Raw genomic sequence first — 21,379 nt, 5'->3', positions numbered from 1 at the left:
GCCCCCCTTTGCCGTAATTTTAATTCGCAATTTTAAATTATGAACCCCCCACTGTCAACAATTAAGCGCCGCCCACTGGCGCTCGGTCGGTACGGGAGGCGCCAAATTCGAATCGGGAGAACAAAGGGACGGTTGAGGATTTGCGGGAGGATGTGGCGGAGTCGGCGACGACAACGGGATAATGGGGGTGGCGGCGGAAACCACCCCTTTAAAGCTGTTAATGTCGCAAAAGTCCTTATTTTTTTCCGAAAACAGTGCCAAAAAATACACAATTAAAAACCTTTTAGGTTATAATCGACTACAATATTCATCATATGATTGGCACGACTGATTTGAAAATGTCGTAATTTTAATTTGATGTTGTGTGATTTTCATGTGGATGAACTGGAAATCTAACCCAATCTCACATTTAGCGAAAATAGAGTGTGGTGACATTCATCGAAAACTGTTTGGTTAAATGTCTTCAAACAAGTAAATTTTGTAGATGATTCCTCATTTTTTTTTTTAATAATGACTCCTAAACACAATTTACACTTACGTTTCATTATCAAAAGTAATATTGTTATCCTCCCGGTCACTTAGCAAGTTTATTTCTTGTCGAGACGTTTCACTAATTTTGAACTTAGGGCATGAATTATATGATAAAAGACATTATTTTAGTTTGTATGACTAAGTATTTATTTCTTTTAATTCTGAGATAACGAAGCTGTTACTTCTGGAAGACAGAAACTTGAATCATTTGATAATAGTTTTCAACAGCCTGCTCTAAAATTTATCAAATTATATACCAAAGAGACTTTCATTTTATTAATGTGATTTAAATGATACAAATCGCTTGTTAAAGACGGAGATGATTTCAAATCATGTCCCTTTTCAAAATTTGCAAAATTATCAATAAATTTCATTTCTACTGTATTGCAAGGTAGCTCATATGTTTGCATAATCTTATCAGGTAATACTATATATTTTTTTACTCCTATCAACTGGATACAGCATAAAGTTTTGTACCACAAATTTACTACATCTTATGCCAAAACCTTTCCGAACTGATCGATTAGAAGAGTCCATGTCAGATGATGTTATAAGTATTTGTCGAATTAAGCCCTATTTTGGTGCAAAGATCATTAATCTTTAGAAGATACATGATTAAAGATTTTACGTCTACAGAATTCACTCTAAAATGATAGGAGATAATTTGTTTTCATCGACTACTGACTCCACCTAATATAACAACCTACATCTTCGGAGTTCCTTAGTGTCCAGTCCAAACATGATAGATAAAGCAACACAGTATTGTTTTCCAGGAGTTATTACTGTTTCATCCAAAAATAAAGAGAAGTCTTATTCAAACTCACTTAAATCTTCCATTTTAGTAGTTAATAAAAGATTTCATGAAGTATCCCTGTCATAATTGTACTATGCTTATACACTTTTCTACTTAATGTTCTTAAGGGCGCCAGTCGATCGTTAAATTTTAAAAGAGTTAGATAACCAGATTATCCGCAACAAAAATTAATTTGTAATCCTTTCTCTACATTTTTCTTATCCCATCTTCTTAAAATTTTAGATCTAGATCAATTTAGAACTTCACTAACATTCATTCCAAATTTTCTAAACATTGTTCCAAAATCAGATTTTGTTTATTATTCAGGTGATTTTTTAAATTAAACACTTGAATCTTCAAACAGCTGACTTCTTGTTTAAGTATTTCAATTGAGATGAATTTTTCATTCGTTATCAGAGCGGGGGGCGGAGCTTAATTGCAAAATCGATATTTCTCTGCAAAAATTTACCATTTTAAACATGTTTTAAGTATTTTGTTATGAAAAAAAGAACATATGTTAAGAAAAAACTGGCGAAATATAAACTCCGCCCACCCACCCTATCTTAATTGTGATGATTCTTTTTATTCGTCATTAACCGGGGGGCGGAGCTCAATTGCAATTCTCGTTTTTCTCCAAAATATTATCATATGAAACAAGTTCTTAAATAAGTGTGTTGTTCAAAGAAAACTATACTATGTACTAAGTTGAAAAGAAAGCCAAAGATTAAACCCCACCTATACCCGCGCTGATCTCTACTGTGCTGAATTTTTCATTCGTTGTCAGACCGAGGGGCGGAGCATAATTGCAAAATCGATATTTCTATACAAACATTTAAACTTTAAAATAGGTAGTTTGAAAACCAAAGTATCTGCAGCAAAATTTAATTTTTGATCTTTTTTTTATATTTTTGTTATTCCATCTTCTCAAATTTTTAGATCTAGATAAACTTAGAACTTCATTAACATTGTTTCAAATTTTCCAAACATGTTTAACTTCAAATTCAGATTTCAAATTTCAAGTTTTAAATTAAAAATTTCTCTACGGTGTTCCAAAAGCAGATTTTGTTTATTACTCAGGTGATTTTTTAAATTAAACACTTGAATCTTCAAACAGCTGACTTCTTGTTTAAGTATTTCAATTGAGATGAATTTTTCATTCGTTATTAGAGCGGGGGGCGGAGCTTAATTGCAAAATCGATATTTCTCAGCAAAAATTTACCATTTTAAATTTGTTTTAAGTGTTTTGTTATGAAAAGAAGAACATATGTTAGAAAAAACTGGCAAAATATAAACCCCGCCCACCCACCCCATTTTAATTGTGATGATTTTTTTTTTATTCGTCATTAACCGAGGGGCGGAACTCAATTGCAATTCTCGTTTTTCTCCAAAATATTACCATATGAGACAAGTTCTTGAATAAGTGTGTTGTTCAAAGAAAACTATACTATGTACCAAGTTGAAAAGAAAGCCAAAGATTAAGCCCCACCTATACCCGCCCTGATTCAATTGTGTTGAATTTTTCATTCGTTGTCAGACCGAGGGGCGGAGCATAATTGCAAAATCGATATTTCTATACAAACATTTAAACTTTAAAACAGGTAGTTTGATAACCAAAGTATCTGCAGCAAAATTTAATTTTTGATCTTTTTTCTATATTTTTGTTATTCCATCTTATCAAATTTTTAGATCTAGATAAATTTAGAACTTCATTAACATTGTTTCCAAATTTTCCAAACATGTTTAACTTCAGATTCAGACTTGAAATTTCTGATTTCAAATTAAAAATTTCTCTACGTTGTTCCAAAAGCAGATTTTGTTTATTACTCAGGAGATTTTTTAAATTAAACACTTGAATCTTCAAACAGCTGACTTCTTGTTTAAGTATTTCAATTGAGATGAATTTTTCATTCGTTATCAGAGCGGGGGGCGGAGCCTAATTGCAAAATCGATATTTCTCTACAAAAATTTACAATTTTAAAATGTTTTAAGTGTTTTGTTATGAAAAGAAGAACATATGTTAGAAAAAACTGGCAAAATATAAATCCCGCCCACCCACCCCATCTTAATTGTGATGATTTTTTTTATTCGTCATTAACCGGGGAGCGGAGCTCAATTGCAATTTTCATTTTTCTCCAAAACATTATCATAGGAAACATGTTCTTAAATAATTGTGTTCTTCAAAGAAAATTATACCACGTATTAAGTAAAAAACGAAATCCAAAGATTAAGCTCCACCTATACCCGCACTGATCTCAATTGTGATGAATTTTTCATTCGTTGTCAGACCGAGGGGCGGAGCATAATTGCAAAATCGATATATCCCTACAAACATTTAAACTTTAAAATAGGTAGTTTGATAACCAAAGTATCTGCAGTAAAATTTAATTTTTGATCTTTTTTCTATATTTTTGTTATTCCATCTTCTCAAATTTTTAGATCTAGATAAATTTAGAACTTCATTAACATTGTTTCCAAATTTTCCAAACATGTTTAACTTCAAATTCGGACTTCAAATTTCAGGTTTTAAATTAAAAATTTCTCTACGTTGTTCCATAAGCAGATTTTGTTTATTACTCATGTGATTTTTTAAATTAAACACTTGAATCTTCAAACAGCTAACTTCTTGTTTAAGTATTTCAATTGAGATGAATTTTTCATTCGTTATCAGAGCGTGGGGCGGAGCTTAATTGCAAAATCGAAATTTCTCTGCAAAAATTTACGATTTTAAATATGTTTTAAGTGTTTTATTATGAAAAGAAGAACATATGTTAACAAAAAAAATGGCAAAATATAAGCCCCAACCACCCACCCACCCTATCTTAATTGTGATTTTCTTTATTCGTCATGAGCTAATTATTAACTGATTAAAAGCTAATTTGATAGTTATTTGTTCCTCTCCTGGCTAAAATTATATTTTCCTTAAATTTGAAGTATTTTTGAGCTCAGTTGTTTTAACCTCGAAAAAATCCTCGCTCTATAACAATTCATATCAAGTCACTCTTAGTAAAACAAGAGGTTATATGTATAAGATTTCTACGATTTTAACAAAAACTTTGCAACAATCTTTATTCATTTAGTGGACGGACCAAAACTACTTTAAATCTTAAAACTAATCTTCTATTGCCTCTTCAACAAACTCGTCATCTTCTTCATTATCCAGCTTCGTCTTCACCGGAACCAACATCGAAACAGGAACACCCAACCCCTGCGCTAAAGCTTCAATCAACTCCTTACTTAAGTAATAAGTAATGGGCGTGTTTCCACTAATCAACAAAATCTGCTTCAACTCCCCCAACAACTGCTTCGCTTCAGCGTAATTCTGATTCTTGACAAACTCCTGGATCATGACGGCGTAAACGTCGCCTCTGCGGACCGAAGCCTCCAGCTCCTTTCCCCCAGTCATCAACAGTTGGCGACACTGCGCTATCCCTAATAACACACTCACACTCAACCCTACACACATTTTATAATAATTACGCAATCACCTGCTTGGGGATCTCCACGTTCAATCAGCCTCCGAATATCCACGAATCTTTTGATCATAGTGAGGCGCTGTTGCACGATTTCGGTCGCCCTCTGATGCTGCCCCACGTCCTTAGGGTTGCTAATTTTACCCAAACACCGCGACGCTTCAGTCAAAGCTCCGTAAGCTTTCTCGTAATTTTTGAACTCGTCGATCTCCACTTGGGCACAAGCGACGTAAAAATTTGCCAATAAATCGAGAGCTTTTCCTTTCGAGTAGAACGTTATTATGTTTCTTAATATTTCGGAGTTGTTTTGCCAATCTAGAGACTGGAGATAGTTTGCCGCCATTATATAAATCTCTCTTTGACGTGAAACTCCTGCGAAAAATATGATCTTGTCTGTATCGCCCGATTTTAACAAAGCTTTCATCGCTCGGATCTGTAAAAAGTAAAAAATATGGTATTTTAGTAACTTTTGTGTCGTTACTTACTTTATCACCGGCTTGGGTGAATTTTTTGGTGGCTAGATGATAATTGCCTTGTAGCATAAGACTTTCGGCTAGTGTCTGAAGTACGTTGATTCGATCAATTTCGTCTAATTGGTCCTTCTCTGGGGTTAATTTCTCAGCTAAATCCTCCGTTAATTGCACATGATGTGTTAGACAGATGGTGATAGCTTCTTTGAATTTTTTAGCGATTGCGAGTAAATCAACGGCTTTATCAAATTGTTCGTTAGTTACGAAGTAATCGGCACACTTTTCCACCAGAGCTGGATCAGAATCAGCATCTAAGTCAGTCGCTATTTGTTGTAAAGTGTCAAACTGTTGAGCTTTGAAGGCTAAATCAAGAGCCTTGTGGAGCATCCCCGCTCTGTGGTACAAAATGACAGCTTTGTCTAATGAATACACTTCTTCGAAATAACGGGCACACTCTAACTTCTCTCTATTACTGGCAACTGAGCCGATATTCCACAGTTCTTCAGCCATGTGGTTTTCCTTACACAGACGAACAGCGTTACCTAAAACATATATTTTTACTAAATATATTACACACATATTATATAGTACTATCTCACTATATGCATTCGCCTTCGTGAAAAAATTCACAGCCTCTTCATAATTTCCAGTCGTTTCATAAAACCTCGCCATGTGATAATAAGCCGCTTTGTCTCTCCCAGACCGCGCAAGCTCAGCCGCTTTGCTCTCCTCACCAAGAAAGCAAAGGACCCTCACTTGCGAATAAATATCACCAGCACTACTATAGACTTTCAGGGCCGCTTGCATTTCGCCCTGAGACTCTATATACTGTCCCCACCACTTCAACAAGTCCCTGAAACATCACTCGACTAAACTGAAAATAACACAGGACCACTTACGGGTCCTTGGTTTTGGCCATGAAACTCTCCAGTTGTTGCGGTTGATCTAAGAGCATTCTTGGTATGTCGAACTTGTGGGTGTTTGCTCGTTCGTATCGAATCGCGGCTTCTTTCAAATCGCCGCTTTGCTCGAGACTTTTGGCCCAAGCGTGCTCTGTGTTTTTCAGATGGATGCGGTCCTGGGATTCGGCGATGGCGTGGGCGGCGTCCATTTTGTTACGACTTCGGAGAAGTTTGTTGAGGAGGTCGTAGCGGCCGCATTGGACGTAGAGTTGCTCGGCTTCGTCCTTAAAAAAATGATCGAAGGTTAGTTTGATAGAACTTTCCATGTCCTTGAAGTATAGCCGAACAAATCCCGCTTCTTGGAAAATTATAAACATTTGAAACATTAAAAATCAGAACATCCAAAGTTCTAAAAATTGAGAAATTTGAATATCGAAAAACTGAAAAACTGGAAAATAAAAAAAATCCATAAATTGAAAAATCTCCAAACTCTATTTTGAGAAAATTGGGAATGAAAAATTCCAAACATCGAAAAACTTAAAAATCTAAAAACCGAAAAATTGAAAAACCGACAAACTGAAATCCAAAAAGTCGAAAAATTGAATGTTCGAGCAATCCAAATATCAAAAATTCAAAAATAAAAAAAAAAAACGAAAAATTTAAATATCCAAAAATTGAAAAATCTAAAAATTAAAAATTTCCTAAATTAAAAGAGTGAACAATTGAGACATTTATAATTTGATAAATCAAGAAATCGAAAAATTAAGAATCGGGGAAACCAAACAACGAAAAATTAAAAAAAAAAAATCAAGAAATTGAGAAATCTCCACACTAAATTCTCGAAAAATTGGGAAATCGAAAAATCCAAATGTCAAAAAATTGGGAAATTGTAAAACTGAAAAATCTAAAAATCGAAAAATTAACAAAATTATAGATTTTAAAAAGCGACAAATTGAGAAACCGATAAAACGAAATGCGAAAAGTCAAAAGAGCAATCGAGACATCAAACAATAAAAAAATTAAAACTTAAAAATTTGAATAGTCTACATATTCGAAAAGTTGAAAAACCGACAAACTGAAAAATAGAAGAACTGAAAAACAAAAAAGAAAATCTAAAAATTGAAAAATCCAAAAACCGAAAAAAGAAAAATTTAAGAAATCGAAAATTTGAAAAATCGAAACACTGAAAAATAAAAAAGCCGAGAAATTGAAAAATCGTCACACTGAATACTCTGGGAAATCGAAAAATCGAAACATCGAAAAGTTTAAAAATTGAAAAACTAAAAAATCGAAAAATTGTAAAAATCGGAAAATTGAAAAATCGAAATTTTAAAAATCGAAAAACCAAGATGTCCACAAATCGAAAAATTAAAAAAACCGATAATTGAAAAATTTAAGAAATCGAAAAATTCGAAAATCAAAAAACTGAAAAATAAAAAAAAATAGAGAAATTGAAAAATCTTCAAATTGAATTCTCAGAAAACTAGGAAATAGAAAAATTGAAAGAACAAAAATTTGTAAAATCAAAAAACATCGTGCGAAAAACTCAAAAATCTAAAAACCGAAATAGTAAAAAATCAAAAATTTTAAAAATCAGAAAATTAAAAAACCGACAAGTCGAATATCCGAAAAGTCGAAAAATTGAGAGATCCAGCAATTGAAATATCAAAAATCTACAATGTAAAAAATTGGAAAATTTAAATCTCGAAAATTGAAAAATCAAAAAAAAAATCGAGAAATTCAAAAGTCCCCAAACTGACTTCACGTAAAATTAGGAAAATCGAAGAACTGAAAAATAAAAAAGAAAATCGAAGAACTGAAAAATAAAAAAGAAAATCGAAAAATTGGAAGATCTAAAAACCGAAAAATTAGGAATTCAAACTTTTTGAAAATTGAAAAATTGAAAGAGGAAAAATTTAAGATATTGAAAAATTGAAAAATCCACACTGAATTCTCTGGGAAATCGAAAAATCAAAACATCGAAGTTTAAAAATTGAAAAACTGAGAAACCCCAGTAATTAAAAAATCAAAAATTTGAAAAATCGACAAATCTAAATTTACAAAAACGAAAAACTGAAAAATTCTCAAAGTTGAAATTTGAAATTTTAAAAATCGAAAAACCAAGATGTCGAGAAATCGAAAAAAATCTTCAAATTGAATTCTCCAAAAACTGGAACATCGAAAAATCGACAGTACAAAATTTTGAAAAATCGAAAAACTCAAAAATCTAAAAACCGAAATAGTAAAAAATAAAACATTTTAAAAATCCAAAAACTGAAAAACCGACAAGTCGAATATCCGAAAACTCGAAAAATCTAAAGATGGAGCAACTGAAACATCAAAAATCTACGATTTAAAAAATTGGAAAATTAAAACCGATAACTGAAAAATTTAAGAAATCGAAAAATTGAAAAATCGAAAAACTGAAAATGGAGAAATTCAAAAGTCTCCAAACTGGCTTCATGTAAAATTGGGAAATCGAAAAACTGAAAAACATAAATGCCGAAAAATAAAAAAATCAAAAAGTTTAAAAATCGAAAAACTGAAAGACCGACAAATGGAAATCCGAAAGATCGCGCAATCGAAACATTCAAAAATCAACATCTCACATTTAAAAAAATTGAAAAATTTAAATATCGAAAAATTGAAAAATTCCAGAAATTGAAAAACTGAAAAAATTGAAAAAATGAAAAATCCCCAAACTGAATTTTAAAAAAATTTTGAAATCAAAAAATAAAGACATCGAAAAATTGAAAAATCTAGAAACCGACAAATTAAAAACTCAAAAAACTGAAAAACCCGGAAATTGAAATGTTGAATATTTGTGAAACCACAAACTTGGTAAATCGAGAAATCAAAAACATGGAAAAAAATTGAAATATAAAAAATGTAAAAATCGTGAAACCGAAACATCGGAAAATTGAAAATCCGAAAAAAGAATAATTTAAAAACCGAAAAATTGAAAAATCGAAAAACAGAAAAAAAATAGAAAAACTGAAAAATCTCTAAATTGAATTCTCGAAAAATGGGAAATCGAAAAATCGAAAAACTCTAAAATCTAAAACCGAAAGAGTAAAAAATGAAAAATTTTAAAAATCGAGGAATTAAAAAAAATTGAAATATTAAAAAATGTAAAAATTGTGAAACCGAAACAGGAAAATTGAAAAGTCAAAAAACTGAAAAAAGAAAAATTGGAAAAAAAAAGAAATCGAAAAATTGAAACATCGAGAAATCGAAAACTGAATAATTGAAAATTTTTAAATAAAAAAAATCGATAAAACAAAAAATTGAAAAATCGAAAAACTGAAAAAATAGAGAAATTGAACAATCTCCAAATTGAGTTCTCGAAAAATGGGAAATCGAAAAATCCAAACAACAAAATTTTTGGAAAATCGAAAAACTCAAAAATCTAAAAACCGAAAGTCAAAAATCAAAAATTTTAAAAATCGAGGAATTAAAAAAAATTGAAATATTAAAAAATGTAAAAATTGTGAAACCGAAACATAGGAAAATTGAAAACTCAAAAAATTGAAAAAAGAAAAATTGGAAAAAAAAAGAAATCGAAAAATTGAAACATCGAGAAATCGAAAACTGAATAATTGAAAATTTTTAAATAAAAAAAATCGATAAAACAAAAAATTGAAAAATCGGAAAACTGAAAAAATAGAGAAATTGAACAATTTCCAAATTGAGTTCTCGAAAAATGGGAAATCGAAAAATCGAAACAAAATTTTTGGAAAATCTAAAAACCGAAAGTCAAAAATCAAAAATTTTAAAAATCGAGGAATTGAAAAACCGACAAATCGAATATCCGAAAAGTCGAAAAATTGAGAGATCAAGGGATTGAAACATCAAATATCTACAATTTAAAAAATTGGAAAATTTAAATCTCGAAAATCGAAAAACCGAAAAATGAAAATTTAAGAAATCGAAAAACTGAAATATAAAAAAACGAGAAATTCAGAAGTCCCCAAACTGACTTCACGTAAAATTGGAAAATAGAAAAACTGAAAAATCTAAAAAACCGAAAAATTAAAACATCAAAAAGTTTAAAATCGAAAAATTGAAAAATCGATAACCGAAATCCGAAAGATCGAGCAATCGAAACATCCAAAAATCAAAATCTAACATTTAAAAAATCGAAAAGTTTAAATATCGAAAAATTGAAAAATTCCAGACATTGAAAAACCGAAAAATTGAAAGAAAAAGAAAAATTCCCAAACTGAATTTTCCAAAAACTGGGAAATCAAAAAATAAAGACATCGAAAAAGTGAAAAATCCAAAAACTAACAAATTAAAAACTCAAAAAATAGAAAAATCTAGAAATTGAAAATTGTGAAATCAAAAATTTCATGAATCGAAAACCCGAAAAATGGAAAAAAATTGAAATATTAAAAAATGTAAAAATCGTGAAACCGAAGCATCGGAAAATTGAAAAAAGAATAATTGAAGATCTCGAAAAATTGAAAAATTGAAAAATCGAAAAATTGACTTCTGGGAAAACTGGAAAAAAGAGAAGTCGAAAAATTGAACGATTGAAAATTTTTAAATTAAAAAAAATCAACACCCAGAAGTCTGAACATCAAAAGGTCGAGAAATCAAAACATTCGAAAATTTAAAATTCTAAAATTTAAAAATTGGAAAATCTGACAAATAAGTAATGGAAGAACTGAAAAATCGACAAATCGAAAAATCTAAAATTTAAAAAATATTGAAAAATGCCAAAACTGAAATATCTAAAAATTGATAAATTGATAACTCGAAAACTCAAAAAATTCAAAAAATCCAAAAACTGAAACGAAAAATTTGAAAAATCACAACCCTAAGAAATCAAAAAATTGTAGAATTGAAAAACTGAAAAATCAACATCGAAAAGTCGATTAATCGAGAAATTAAAAAATCGAAAACGTGGGAACACTAAAAATTGAAAAATTTAAAAATGGAGAAACTGAAGAATCGAAAAATTGGAATATCGGAAAATAAAAAATCCAGAAATCGAAAATTTGAAAAATCGAGAAATTAAATCTCATAACTGAAAAACCCAAAAACTGAAACATCAAGAAATCGAAACACCAAAAGATCAAGAAATCGAAATATCGAGAATTCGAAAAATCGGGAAATTGAACAATCGAAAAACTGAAGAATTTTAAAAACGACAAATTGAAAAATCAAAAATTCAAAAATTTTAAAAACCAAAAAATTGAAAAACCTAAAACTGGGAAGTCGAAAAATCGAAAGATCGATCAGTCGAAACATCAAAAAATTGGTCAAAATTTATTTCGAGAGAACTTCCCTCGCACCTGAAGTACAATGAAACATCTCCAGCTTTTTCGAACAAATCCCGCCTCTTGGAAAAATTATAAAACGTGATTTCGAGATTTTTATTTTGTGATAATCTCATATCGGGCGGAAATTCTAAAGGGACCTAGTCCGCACAGATACGGACAATGTAAAATATATTTAGAGCAGATAATCAACAGGAAAAGATGTCCTCTCAGTAATAGTAACATATTTAACTTCAAGTGTTTATGTTTATGCAGCCAAAGAATGTCAAGTGTCTCCTCAAAACAGGGTACTAAAATTATTAAATAAGACTTAAATTAAGTAACTTACCAACATCCCCAAATGCACCGCCAACACCGCCAATTTCGCCTCGTGCGGCAGCTGCCCATCCCCCATCGCCACCCTCAGCGCCATCGCCGCCCTCGCGTTCCCCATGTGCCCCAAGCACACCCCCGCCACATCCAGCCGCCTCGTCTTCACGCACATCCGCGCTAGACTGCCCCAAACCCCCGGGTTCTGCACCAGCTTGATCGCCTTGAACGCCTCGTCCATATTCCCCAGGCTCAAATTATAACTAAAATCCAGAACGGCGTTCCTCGTCGCCTTATTACAGGCCTCCAACCCCGCAAAGTCGCTCATCACCTCCCTTATCACTATTAACTTCTCCAAAAGAACTATATGTGGGGTAGCCAAAGCTAACAACCTCGAATCGTTATCCACCCCCCTGATGTCGTGCATCTTGATCCCATGCTCCGACGAAATAAACAACGTGATAACGATATGATCCTCGTCCTTAAGGGTCGGTTTAAGGTCGGTCTTCGCCTTAGAAAAGGTCACCGATTTGTTATCGGCGGGTAGTTTGACCCTTTTGGCGTCGCAGACGAGGAGGCGAGCGTCACTGGTGTCCCAGAAGAGGTGCAAAGGAATACGATTGGAGCAGATTTCGTCGAAAAGGGCCTTAGTTTCGTCGGATTCGTCCAAATTCTCGTCAGCCAGTTCTTGGATTTTTTCGTCCATGCTGTATTCGTCTGGGGTTGACTCCCCTAAATTGCCGTATTTGTGGAAGTCGTACGACAGCAAAAGGTCAGTTTCGACGTCCCAGATGTATAATTTACCATCTGGGATCAAGTTGGAGGCGGCTAAAGTCATGGCCACTTTGTTTCCAGAGCAGTTACTTTTGGCCTGGATGATTTCGCCGAAATCGGGACACATGTCGTAAATGTTTCGACCAGGGACTGTCAATTTGGGCTCGTTGTCGGTTAGTTCGTAGATTTTTAAGTACCCTTCGATGGTAAAGAGGGTTAGGTAGTTTCCAGTTGTGTCAATACCGATGGGTTCGCCTTCTACGGTTGTGGTTACAAGAGTGGTTAAGGTAGACCCGTTCAAATTCCGCAACAAGACGGATTTTGGGGTTAGAATAATGATGATTTTTTTGTAAATTAGAATCTTTTCGTTGTCACACGAGAATGACGTTAACATTTTTATACTAAAGTCAGTACTGGTTTCAGTTTGTTTACTTATAGATGAGTTCAGTTCAAAGCGTTCTGAATCGGGTGACTCCCAGTAGATTTCGTAGACGGAAATCAAGCGACCGTTGGTGAAAATCGCGTAGTTTTCGTTGATACTCATATCAGTGACTTGTGCTTCTAGTTGTAGCAAAAAATTACTTTTTTTGCTTTCGACAAGTATTTGGTTGGCGGTTTTCTGCGTACACCAAATTTCCTCACAGAAACAAGTAGAGATGGTTTGTTCCCTCATGATATACACTGAAGTGACGCAGTTCACGCTCAGTAGTGGCAACCTTAGTTGGAAAGAGCCCCAAATTAACTGCTTCACAGTCCCACTAACCGTGTTAACATTATTCAACTCCCAGTCATCCTCCGGGTTGTCAATCTGACCCTTGTTGACATTCCTAGTCCAGAAATAAATCCTCCCGATATTCGTCCCAGCACACAAAGTCTGATTCAACTTACAAAACGCCAGACACGTGAAACTCTCATTCAAACTCCGATTCCTCTCCTCGTTCGAATAAAACTTCAACGTCGTTGGTAACACGTAATTATCATTAGATTCTATATCCCAAACCCGTACCACCAAATCCCCGGTCAAAATCGCCAGACTGGTACTACTGCACCAAACCAACCCCTGGTTACCCACCCCCCGACTCTGCACCCGCCCGCTCAACTTAACCTTGGCCAACTCGTTCAAGTGCCCTTGGTTGTCTATAGCAAAATGGCCGACTGTCAGTCCTTCCATCATCACGACCAGCGAGTCCTTGATTGGGTGATGGACGATGTACGACAGCGGGACTCCTTCGGTGTTGAGGACTTCCATGCAGGAGCCCGTGGTGTTCACGTAGTAGATGGAACCCACCTGGGTGCCGACGTAAAAGTTTAAATTGTCGGAACCTTCCTGGGCTCGGAATTTGCGAGCCGTGGTTTTCGGGCGCCAGTTGCTGAAGATGTCGAGGGCGCGCTCGTCGCCGTTGACGGCGGCTTTGGCGAGGTGCTCCATGTCGTACTCCGGGTGGGTTTTGATGGTTCGCCGGAAGGTGAGGTGGGTGATGGACTCTTTGAGGTCGAGGTGGAACACGATAATGGTCTGGCTTTGGGTGTCGACGATTTTCCAGCCGACCAGCGAGCCTGCCTATATAATAATATGTATGTAATATAGTATTATTAAAAACATATGTTTTAGGTAATATAGTGCGTCCTTGTATTTTTTCAGAATTTTTAGACAACTTTTTTAAAACTGAAATTTTTCCAATGGCCAAATTTTGACATTTTCGAAACTTAACTGAATACATTTTCTTGTAGATGTCGACGCCTAGAACTTACTTCCGGTTTCGTTTCTTTGATAACTGCAACCGTTTTTCCGGAATCGACCGTCGAAATATCGAAATTTTTAGAAATTGTCAAAAATTCGCATTTCGCGCCGATTCTTTCGAAAATGTTGCTCCGTGACCATCAACACCCTATATTTTTGGAATCAGCACGTCGAGGTCTACGTCCCTGAATTTTTACAGAATTTTTGGACAATTTTTTTAAAACTGAAATTTTTCCAATGGTCAAATTTTGACATTTTCGAAACTTAACTGAATACATTTTCTTGTAGATTTCGAGGCCTAGAACTCACTTCCGGTCTCGTTTCTTTGATAACTACAACCGGTTTTCCGGAATCGACCGTCGAAATATCGAAATTTTTAGAAATCCTCAAAAATTCGCATTTAGCGCCGATTCTTTCGAAAATGTTGCTCAGTGACCATCAACACCCTATATTTTTGGAATCAGCACGTCGAGATCTACGTCTCTGAATTTTTTCAGAATTTTTAGACAACTTTTTTAAAACTGAAATTTTTCCAATGGTCAAATTTTGACATTTTCGAAACTTAACTGAATACATTTTCTTGTAGATTTAGAGACCTAGAACTCACTTCCGGCCTCGTTTTTTATGATAACTGCAACCGTTTTTCCGGAATCCATCGTCCAAATATCGTAATTTTTACAAATTCTCAAAAATTCGCATCTCGCGCCGATTCTTCCGAAAATGTTGCTCAGTGACCATCAACACCCTATATTTTTGGAATCAGCACGTCGAGATCTACGTCTCTGAATTTTTTCATAATTTTTAGACAACTTTTTTAAAACTGAAATTTTTCCAAACCATCAATACCCTATATTTTTGGAATCAGTACGTCGAGGTCTACGTCCCTGAGTTTTTTCAGAATTTTTAGACAACTTTTTTAAAACTGAAATTTTTCCAATGGTCCCCCTTAAAATTTCGGTCAAATTTTGACATTTTCGAAACTTAATTAAAATTTCGGCCAAATTTTGACATTTTCGAAACTTAACTGAACACATTTTCTTGTAGATTTCGAGGCCTAGAACTCACTTCCGGTCTCGTTTTTTTGATAACTGCAACCGTTTTTCCGGAATCGAACGTCGAAATATCGAAATTTTTAGAAATTCTCAAAAATTCGCATTTCGCGCCGATTCCTTCGAAAATGTTGTTCCGTGACCATCAACACCGTATATTTTTGGAATCAGCACGTCGAGATCTACGTCCCTGAATTTTTTCAGAATTTTTAGACAACTTTTTTAAAACTAAAATTTTTCCAAACCATCAATACCCTATATTTTTGGAATCAGTACGTCGAAGTCTACGTCCCTGAGTTTTTTCAGAATTTTTAGACAACTTTTTTAAAACTGAAATTTTTCCAATGGTCCCCCTTCAAATTTTGGTCAGATTTTGACATTTTCGAAACTTAATTAAAATTTCGGCCAAATTTTGACATTTTCGAAACTTAACTGAACACATTTTCTTGTAGATTTCGACGCCTAGAACTCACTTCCGGTCTCGTTTTTTTTGATAACTGCAACCGTTTTTCCGGAATCGACCGTCGAAATATCGAAATTTTTGGAAATCGTCAAAAATTCGCATTTCGCGCCGATTCTTTCGAAAATGCTGCTCCGGGACCATCAACACCCTATATTTTTGGAATCAACTCGTTGAGATCTACGTCCCTGAATTTTTTCAGAATTTTTAAACAACTTGTTAAAACTGAAATTTTTCCAATAGTCTTCAAATTTCGGCCAAATTTTGACATTTTTGAAACTTAACTGAATACATGTTCTTGTAGATTTTGAGGCCTAGAACTCACTTCCGGTCTCGTTTCTTTGATAACTGCAACGGTTTTTCCGAAATCGACCGTCCAAATATCGAAATTTTTAGAAATTGTCAAAAATTCGCATTTCGCGCCGATTCTTTCGAAAATGTTGCTCCGTGACCATCAACACCCTATATTTTTGGAATCAATATGTCGAAATCTACGTTCCTGATTTTTTTCAGAATTTTTAGACAACTTTTTTAAAACTGAAATTTTTCCCCCTTCTTCAAATTCCGGCCAAATTTTGACATTTTCGAAACTTAACTGAATACATTTTCTTGTAGATTTCGAAGCCTAGAACTCACTTCCGGTCTCGCTTCTTTGATAACTGCAACCGTTTTTCCGGAATCGACCGTCGAAATATCGAAATTTTTATAAATTGTCAAAAATTCGCATTTCGCGCCGATTCTTTCGAAAATGTTGCTCCGTGACCATCAATACCCTATATTTTTGAAATCAGCACGTCGAGATATACGTCCCTAAATTTTTTCAAAATTTTTAGACAACTTTTTTAAAACAGAAATTTTTCCAATGTTCTCCACTTCTTCAAATTTCGGCCAATTTATATTTTGCCTTTTTTTTTTCTTAATGTACATAGTATTCTTTGAAAAAACAGTACTCACAAACATGTTTTTAATATTTTCTGTACAGAAATAAGTATTTTGCACTTTAGCTCCACACCCTTGGTTCACGGCGAATAAAAAAATCGTCACAATAGAGATAGGGCGGGTGGGCGGGCTGACATTTTACTTTTTACTTCCCGAGCGTAAGCAAAGGAAGTATTGTAATCGAGTCCGTCGGCCGACTCTCTACTTTTACGTTTTCTCGATCTTTCATGACCCCTATAAGACGAAGAAATAGGTCTCCCATTTCCGTCTGTCTGTCCGTCTGTCCGTCTGTCCGTCCGTCTGTCCGTCTGTCCGTCCGTCTGTCCGTCTGTCCGTCCGTCTGTCCGTCTGTCCGTCCGTCTGTCCGTCTGTCCGTCTGTCCGTCTGTTGTCCCGGATTTTTATTAGACAGATAATCTCCGAAAGTACTCGACCGATTGTTGTGAAATTTTGTACTTATATTAAGAATATCATGTAGATGGTAAAACGCTAACCAAAATTTGTCTAATCATCCCCACCACTAATGCGATGACGTCACTTCAAAATTGTACATAGTAAATGGGTTTTCAATTGTATAAAATAACATAGTCCTACACATGTAGTTTACAACTCTGAATCGACTTTTCACCCGAAACGTCCAGATTTTTGGAAAAAAAATCAAAATTATAAAACAATATTTTGAAATTTAATTTTTAATCTGCTAACCAGAATGCTTTGAAATGTTGCAGATGTTTTAAGGCTATAAAGAGCATCATAAATCTTTAGTCAAAAAATATTTGCTTATCCCCTCCAAAAACTTGATGACGTCAGCTCAAAAGTTTGTGGAATAAATCATATCTAAAATGTACAAAATATGATGAGTCTGTACTTGTGATCTATCACTCCATTCATATTTTTTGGATTTGCATATACAGGGTGACTCAAAAAAATTAATGAATGCGTAAATATATTTTATTGATTTAATCAGGAACTACAAAACCGAATGCTCTGAAATCTTGCAAATGTTTTAAGGCTATAAAGAGCATCATAAATCTTTAGTCAAAAAATATTTGCTTATCCCCTCCAAAAACTTGATGACGTCAGCTCAAAAGTTTGTGGAATAAATCATATCTAAAATGTACAAAATATATGAGTCTGTACTTGTGATCTATCACTCCATTCATATTTTTTGGATTTGCATATACAGGGTGACTCAAAAAAATTAATGAATGCGTAAATATATTTTATTGATTTAATCAGGAACTACAAGACCGAATGCTCTGAAATCTTGCAGATGTTTTAAGGTCATAAAGAGCATAATAAATGTTTAGTCAAAATATATTTGCTTATCCCCTCCAAAAACTTGATGACGTCAGCTCGAAAATTTGCCGAATAAATCATATCTAAAATGTACAAAATATGATGAGTCTGTACTTGTGATCTATCACTCCATTCATATTTTTTGGATTTGCATATACAGGGTGATTCAAGAAAATAAATGAAAGCGTAAATTTATTTTACTGATTTACTCAGGAACTACAAAACCGAATGCTTCGAAATCTTGAAGATATTTTAAAATTATCATAAGCATGGTAAATTTTTGATCAAAACGTATTTGGTCGTCCCCCCTAAAAAATTTATGATGTCACCACAAAATTTTGCTGAATAAATCCTATCTAAAATGTACAAAATATGGTGAGTCTCTTCTTGTGATTTATCATTCCATTCAAATTTTTTCGATTTGCATATACAGGGTGCCTCAAAAAAATTAATGAATGCGTAAATTTATTTTATTGATTTAATCAGGAACTACAAAACCGAATGCTTTGAAATCTTGCAGATGTTGTAAGGTTATAATAAAGAGCATAATAAATTTTTAGTCAAAATATATTTGGTTATCTTCTACAAAAAACTGATGACGTCAGCTCAAAAGTTTGCCGAATAAATCGTATCTAAAATGTACAAAATATGATGAGTCTGTACTTGTGATTTATCATTCCATTCATATTTTTGGATTTGCATATGCAGGGTGACTCAAAAAAATTAATGAAGGCGTGAATTTATTTTATCGATTTAATCGGGAATTACAAAACCGAATGCTTTGAAATCTTGGGAATATTTTAAAGTTATTATGAGCATGGTAAACTTTTGTTCAAAATGTATTTGTTCATCCCTCCTAAAAAAATTGATGACGTCACCCTTAAATTTTGCTGAATAAATCCTATCTAAAATGCAAAAAATATGATGAGTTTGTACTTGTGATTTATCATTCCATTCATATTTTTTAGATTTTCTTAATAGGTGGTTCAAAAAAATTAATGAAGTCAATTTATTTTATTGATTAAATTAAAGGCAACACTTATTATTAGTATTACACCCCAACCAACCCAATTTGGTAGACACAAAATTTGTTAAAGGAAAAACTCGGTTGAAACATAAGAGTAGCACGCTTATTACAGACCTGCATTTGTTTTATGCGTTCACTTGATTCCGCGAATGTGAAATAGACATGTTTATAATCAACCAATTGTGAATTTCAAGCGGAAGTCGAAGCAATAAAACCGATGGTCGTTTTGTTTACAGTTTCTCTGTTTGGCTCTTACGTATGCTGTTACGCTTGTCATCTTAAATTAAGAATGTTTATACATAAACGATTTTCAGTTGCCCCTCATATTACTAGACAGCGGATTTCTGTCGGGCTACGTCACGATTATAGGGGGGGACGTGCTGGATTCCATAAATATAATTAACGATTTATTAATCAAACGGCTAAGTAAATGAGAACGGGAATTAACAGCAGAGTGCAACGAAACAACGTTATTCTAATCTCAAATAAACGAAGTGCAGTCCGCAACGGCAATGAATTCGCATCCCGTGCGAGCCGTACCGAGTTTGGCCTTGCCTAGCCCGACAGAAATCCGCTCTCTAGATTTTACACACCGGCGCCGTATACGTGAGTAAATTGTTTCGTTATTTTATTGATTATAAGAAATCAATATTCAAAACGACCCAATTCATTTTCCCGAAAATTTGGGAACACAATAATTTTATTCTTAGTATTACACTACATCTATCCCAACTGATATACGTGTCCTTGCAAAAATGTTGATGACGTCATCACAATTTTTTTTTAAATTCCCACTACAAAAATGTAATGAGAAAAAAAAACATAATAGGCATGCAGTCGTCAAGTTTCCGACAGCGAGGGAAGTACTGTCTAAACTCTTTAGACCAATTTTTTGTTTTAATAATTGTAGACTTCTGTTCACAACATGACACTTGAAGTATGCTTAAAATAGAAAATTTGTATAAGGAAATATCGTATTTGCAGTGAAGCCCCCTTGGTTCACGGCGAATAAAAAAATCATCACAATTGAGATAGGGCGGGTGGGCGGGGCTTATATTTTAGTTTTTTTTTCTTAATATATGTTCTTGTCCATAACAAAATACTTAAAACATTTTTATAGAGAAATATATAAATTCATATCGATTTTGCAATGCCCTGCGCTGGTAAAGAATGAAAAATTCATCTCAATTGAAATCCTTAAACAAGAAGTTTTAAGATTCAAATGTCTGACAAAAAATAACCTGCCTTCGAATACAGCAGAAATGAAATATATTGAAAATTTTCTTCAACGAACGATTTGTATAATTTAAATCATTTTCATAAAATGAAAGTCTCTATTCAAGGAAAATGGGGAAACACCTGGAATGGATAAAAAAAACTTCAACATTCGTATTAAGGCGCTCTAACCAAGACGAGATTAAGTGGCGCCATCTTCATGTGTCACTTATTACAGGAACGGTTCATGTTTTCGCTATCTTGTTTTTTTACAACTTTGCGTTTTACCATTTTTACAATTTCATAATTTGCTCCAATGTATATTTTTACAGATTCTTATTCAAACTTATTCTGATTTATGTTACAAAATGCATCAATGGAGGTTAGCACACACAAGATAATCGAAAAACTACATACTTACAGAATCACATGACACCAGTCTTCCCCCCTTCTCGCTAAACTCCAGCAGCGTAATCGGGGCCTTGTGCGGCCCCCCGACCAGCGCGAAATCCTTCGCCCCATTCCACACCTTGAACTCCCCATTTTCCCACCCGGTCGCCAACACCGTCCGCTCCGGATGCCAGGCCAACGCAGTCACTTGAAAACTGCGATGCACAGGGTAGTTTAGGTCGTTCAAAGGCTCCCCCTGCCAACAATCGTTAACAAAGCCACCACACAGTTTATTCACCTCACCAGCTCATCGAAAATCGTCACAAACCCCCCTTTCTCCTGCGAAAAACTGGCCACAGCCAGTAGCGCAGTGTTCGGGTGCCAGATCCCATTCAAAGAAATCGACCCCGCCTCGGGAAAACTCACCGGATTTTCAAAATACAGTGTCATTTTTGGAAGGGTTTGTTTACAAACATTTTGCTGGTTGCTAACACGTTGCTAGGTGCCTGTACCGTGTGGGGGGTTTGGCGCTGATGTTGGTAGTCGTGGTTTTCAAAAATGACAAGAGTGACGTTTTGTTGTAAATATTTCTGTCATGTGGGTGTCAACGTAACGATGAAAAGTAGTTTTTAGCGAAAAATATGGCAGGATTTGTTATTTTTGTTGCGGTTTTTGTCCTTCTAGTATCTATAACGTCATGGTGAGGGTTTGTTTTCCCGTGGCGAC

General features: G+C 34.2%; 2 protein-coding genes across 2 annotated transcripts in view; one reads left to right on the top strand and one right to left on the bottom strand.

Annotated features, from left to right (window-relative positions):
* Positions 1–4,165: 4,165 nt before the first annotated feature.
* On the bottom strand, positions 4,166–21,302 carry Rempa (reduced mechanoreceptor potential A). The gene is made up of 8 exons (XM_064060814.1): positions 20,957–21,302; positions 20,685–20,909; positions 11,780–14,095; positions 6,164–6,450; positions 5,864–6,117; positions 5,280–5,806; positions 4,810–5,227; positions 4,166–4,753 (listed from the first exon to the last, which is right to left on the bottom strand). The coding sequence occupies exons 1-8, from the start codon at positions 21,101–21,103 to the stop codon at positions 4,434–4,436; spliced, it is 4,494 nt and encodes a 1,497-aa protein (XP_063916884.1). The 5' UTR covers positions 21,104–21,302; the 3' UTR covers positions 4,166–4,433.
* Positions 21,221–21,379, top strand: part of LOC135132660 (protein hobbit) — a 63,908-nt gene continuing 63,749 nt past the window's right edge. Inside the window, exon 1 of the mRNA XM_064060809.1 lies at positions 21,221–21,353. Coding sequence (XP_063916879.1) covers positions 21,295–21,353 — 59 coding nt within the window. The 5' untranslated portion in view covers positions 21,221–21,294. The remainder of the gene's footprint in view (positions 21,354–21,379) is intronic.

Source organism: Zophobas morio, unplaced genomic scaffold (genome assembly GCF_036711695.1).
Source record: "Zophobas morio isolate AGI-343-1 ecotype UQ-CSIRO unplaced genomic scaffold, CSIRO_AGI_Zmor_V1 ptg000021l, whole genome shotgun sequence".
In the NCBI taxonomy this organism is placed as follows: domain Eukaryota; kingdom Metazoa; phylum Arthropoda; class Insecta; order Coleoptera; family Tenebrionidae; genus Zophobas; species Zophobas morio.
Note: the sequence above shows the minus strand (reverse complement) of the source record. Positions and strands in the feature narration are given on the sequence as shown.

Bases quoted from the DNA above. Each gene is read 5' to 3' on its own strand.
- Rempa (XM_064060814.1), bottom strand. From the start codon at position 21,103: ATGACACTGTATTTTGAAAATCCGGTGAGTTTTCCCGAGGCGGGGTCG. The intron at 6,451-11,779 runs GTAAGTTACTTA...CATTTTTTTAAG, and splicing joins CGGTGCATTTGGGGATGTTG to GACGAAGCCGAGCAACTCTA. The intron at 5,807-5,863 runs GTGAGATAGTAC...TATATGTTTTAG, and splicing joins CACGAAGGCGAATGCATATA to GTAACGCTGTTCGTCTGTGT.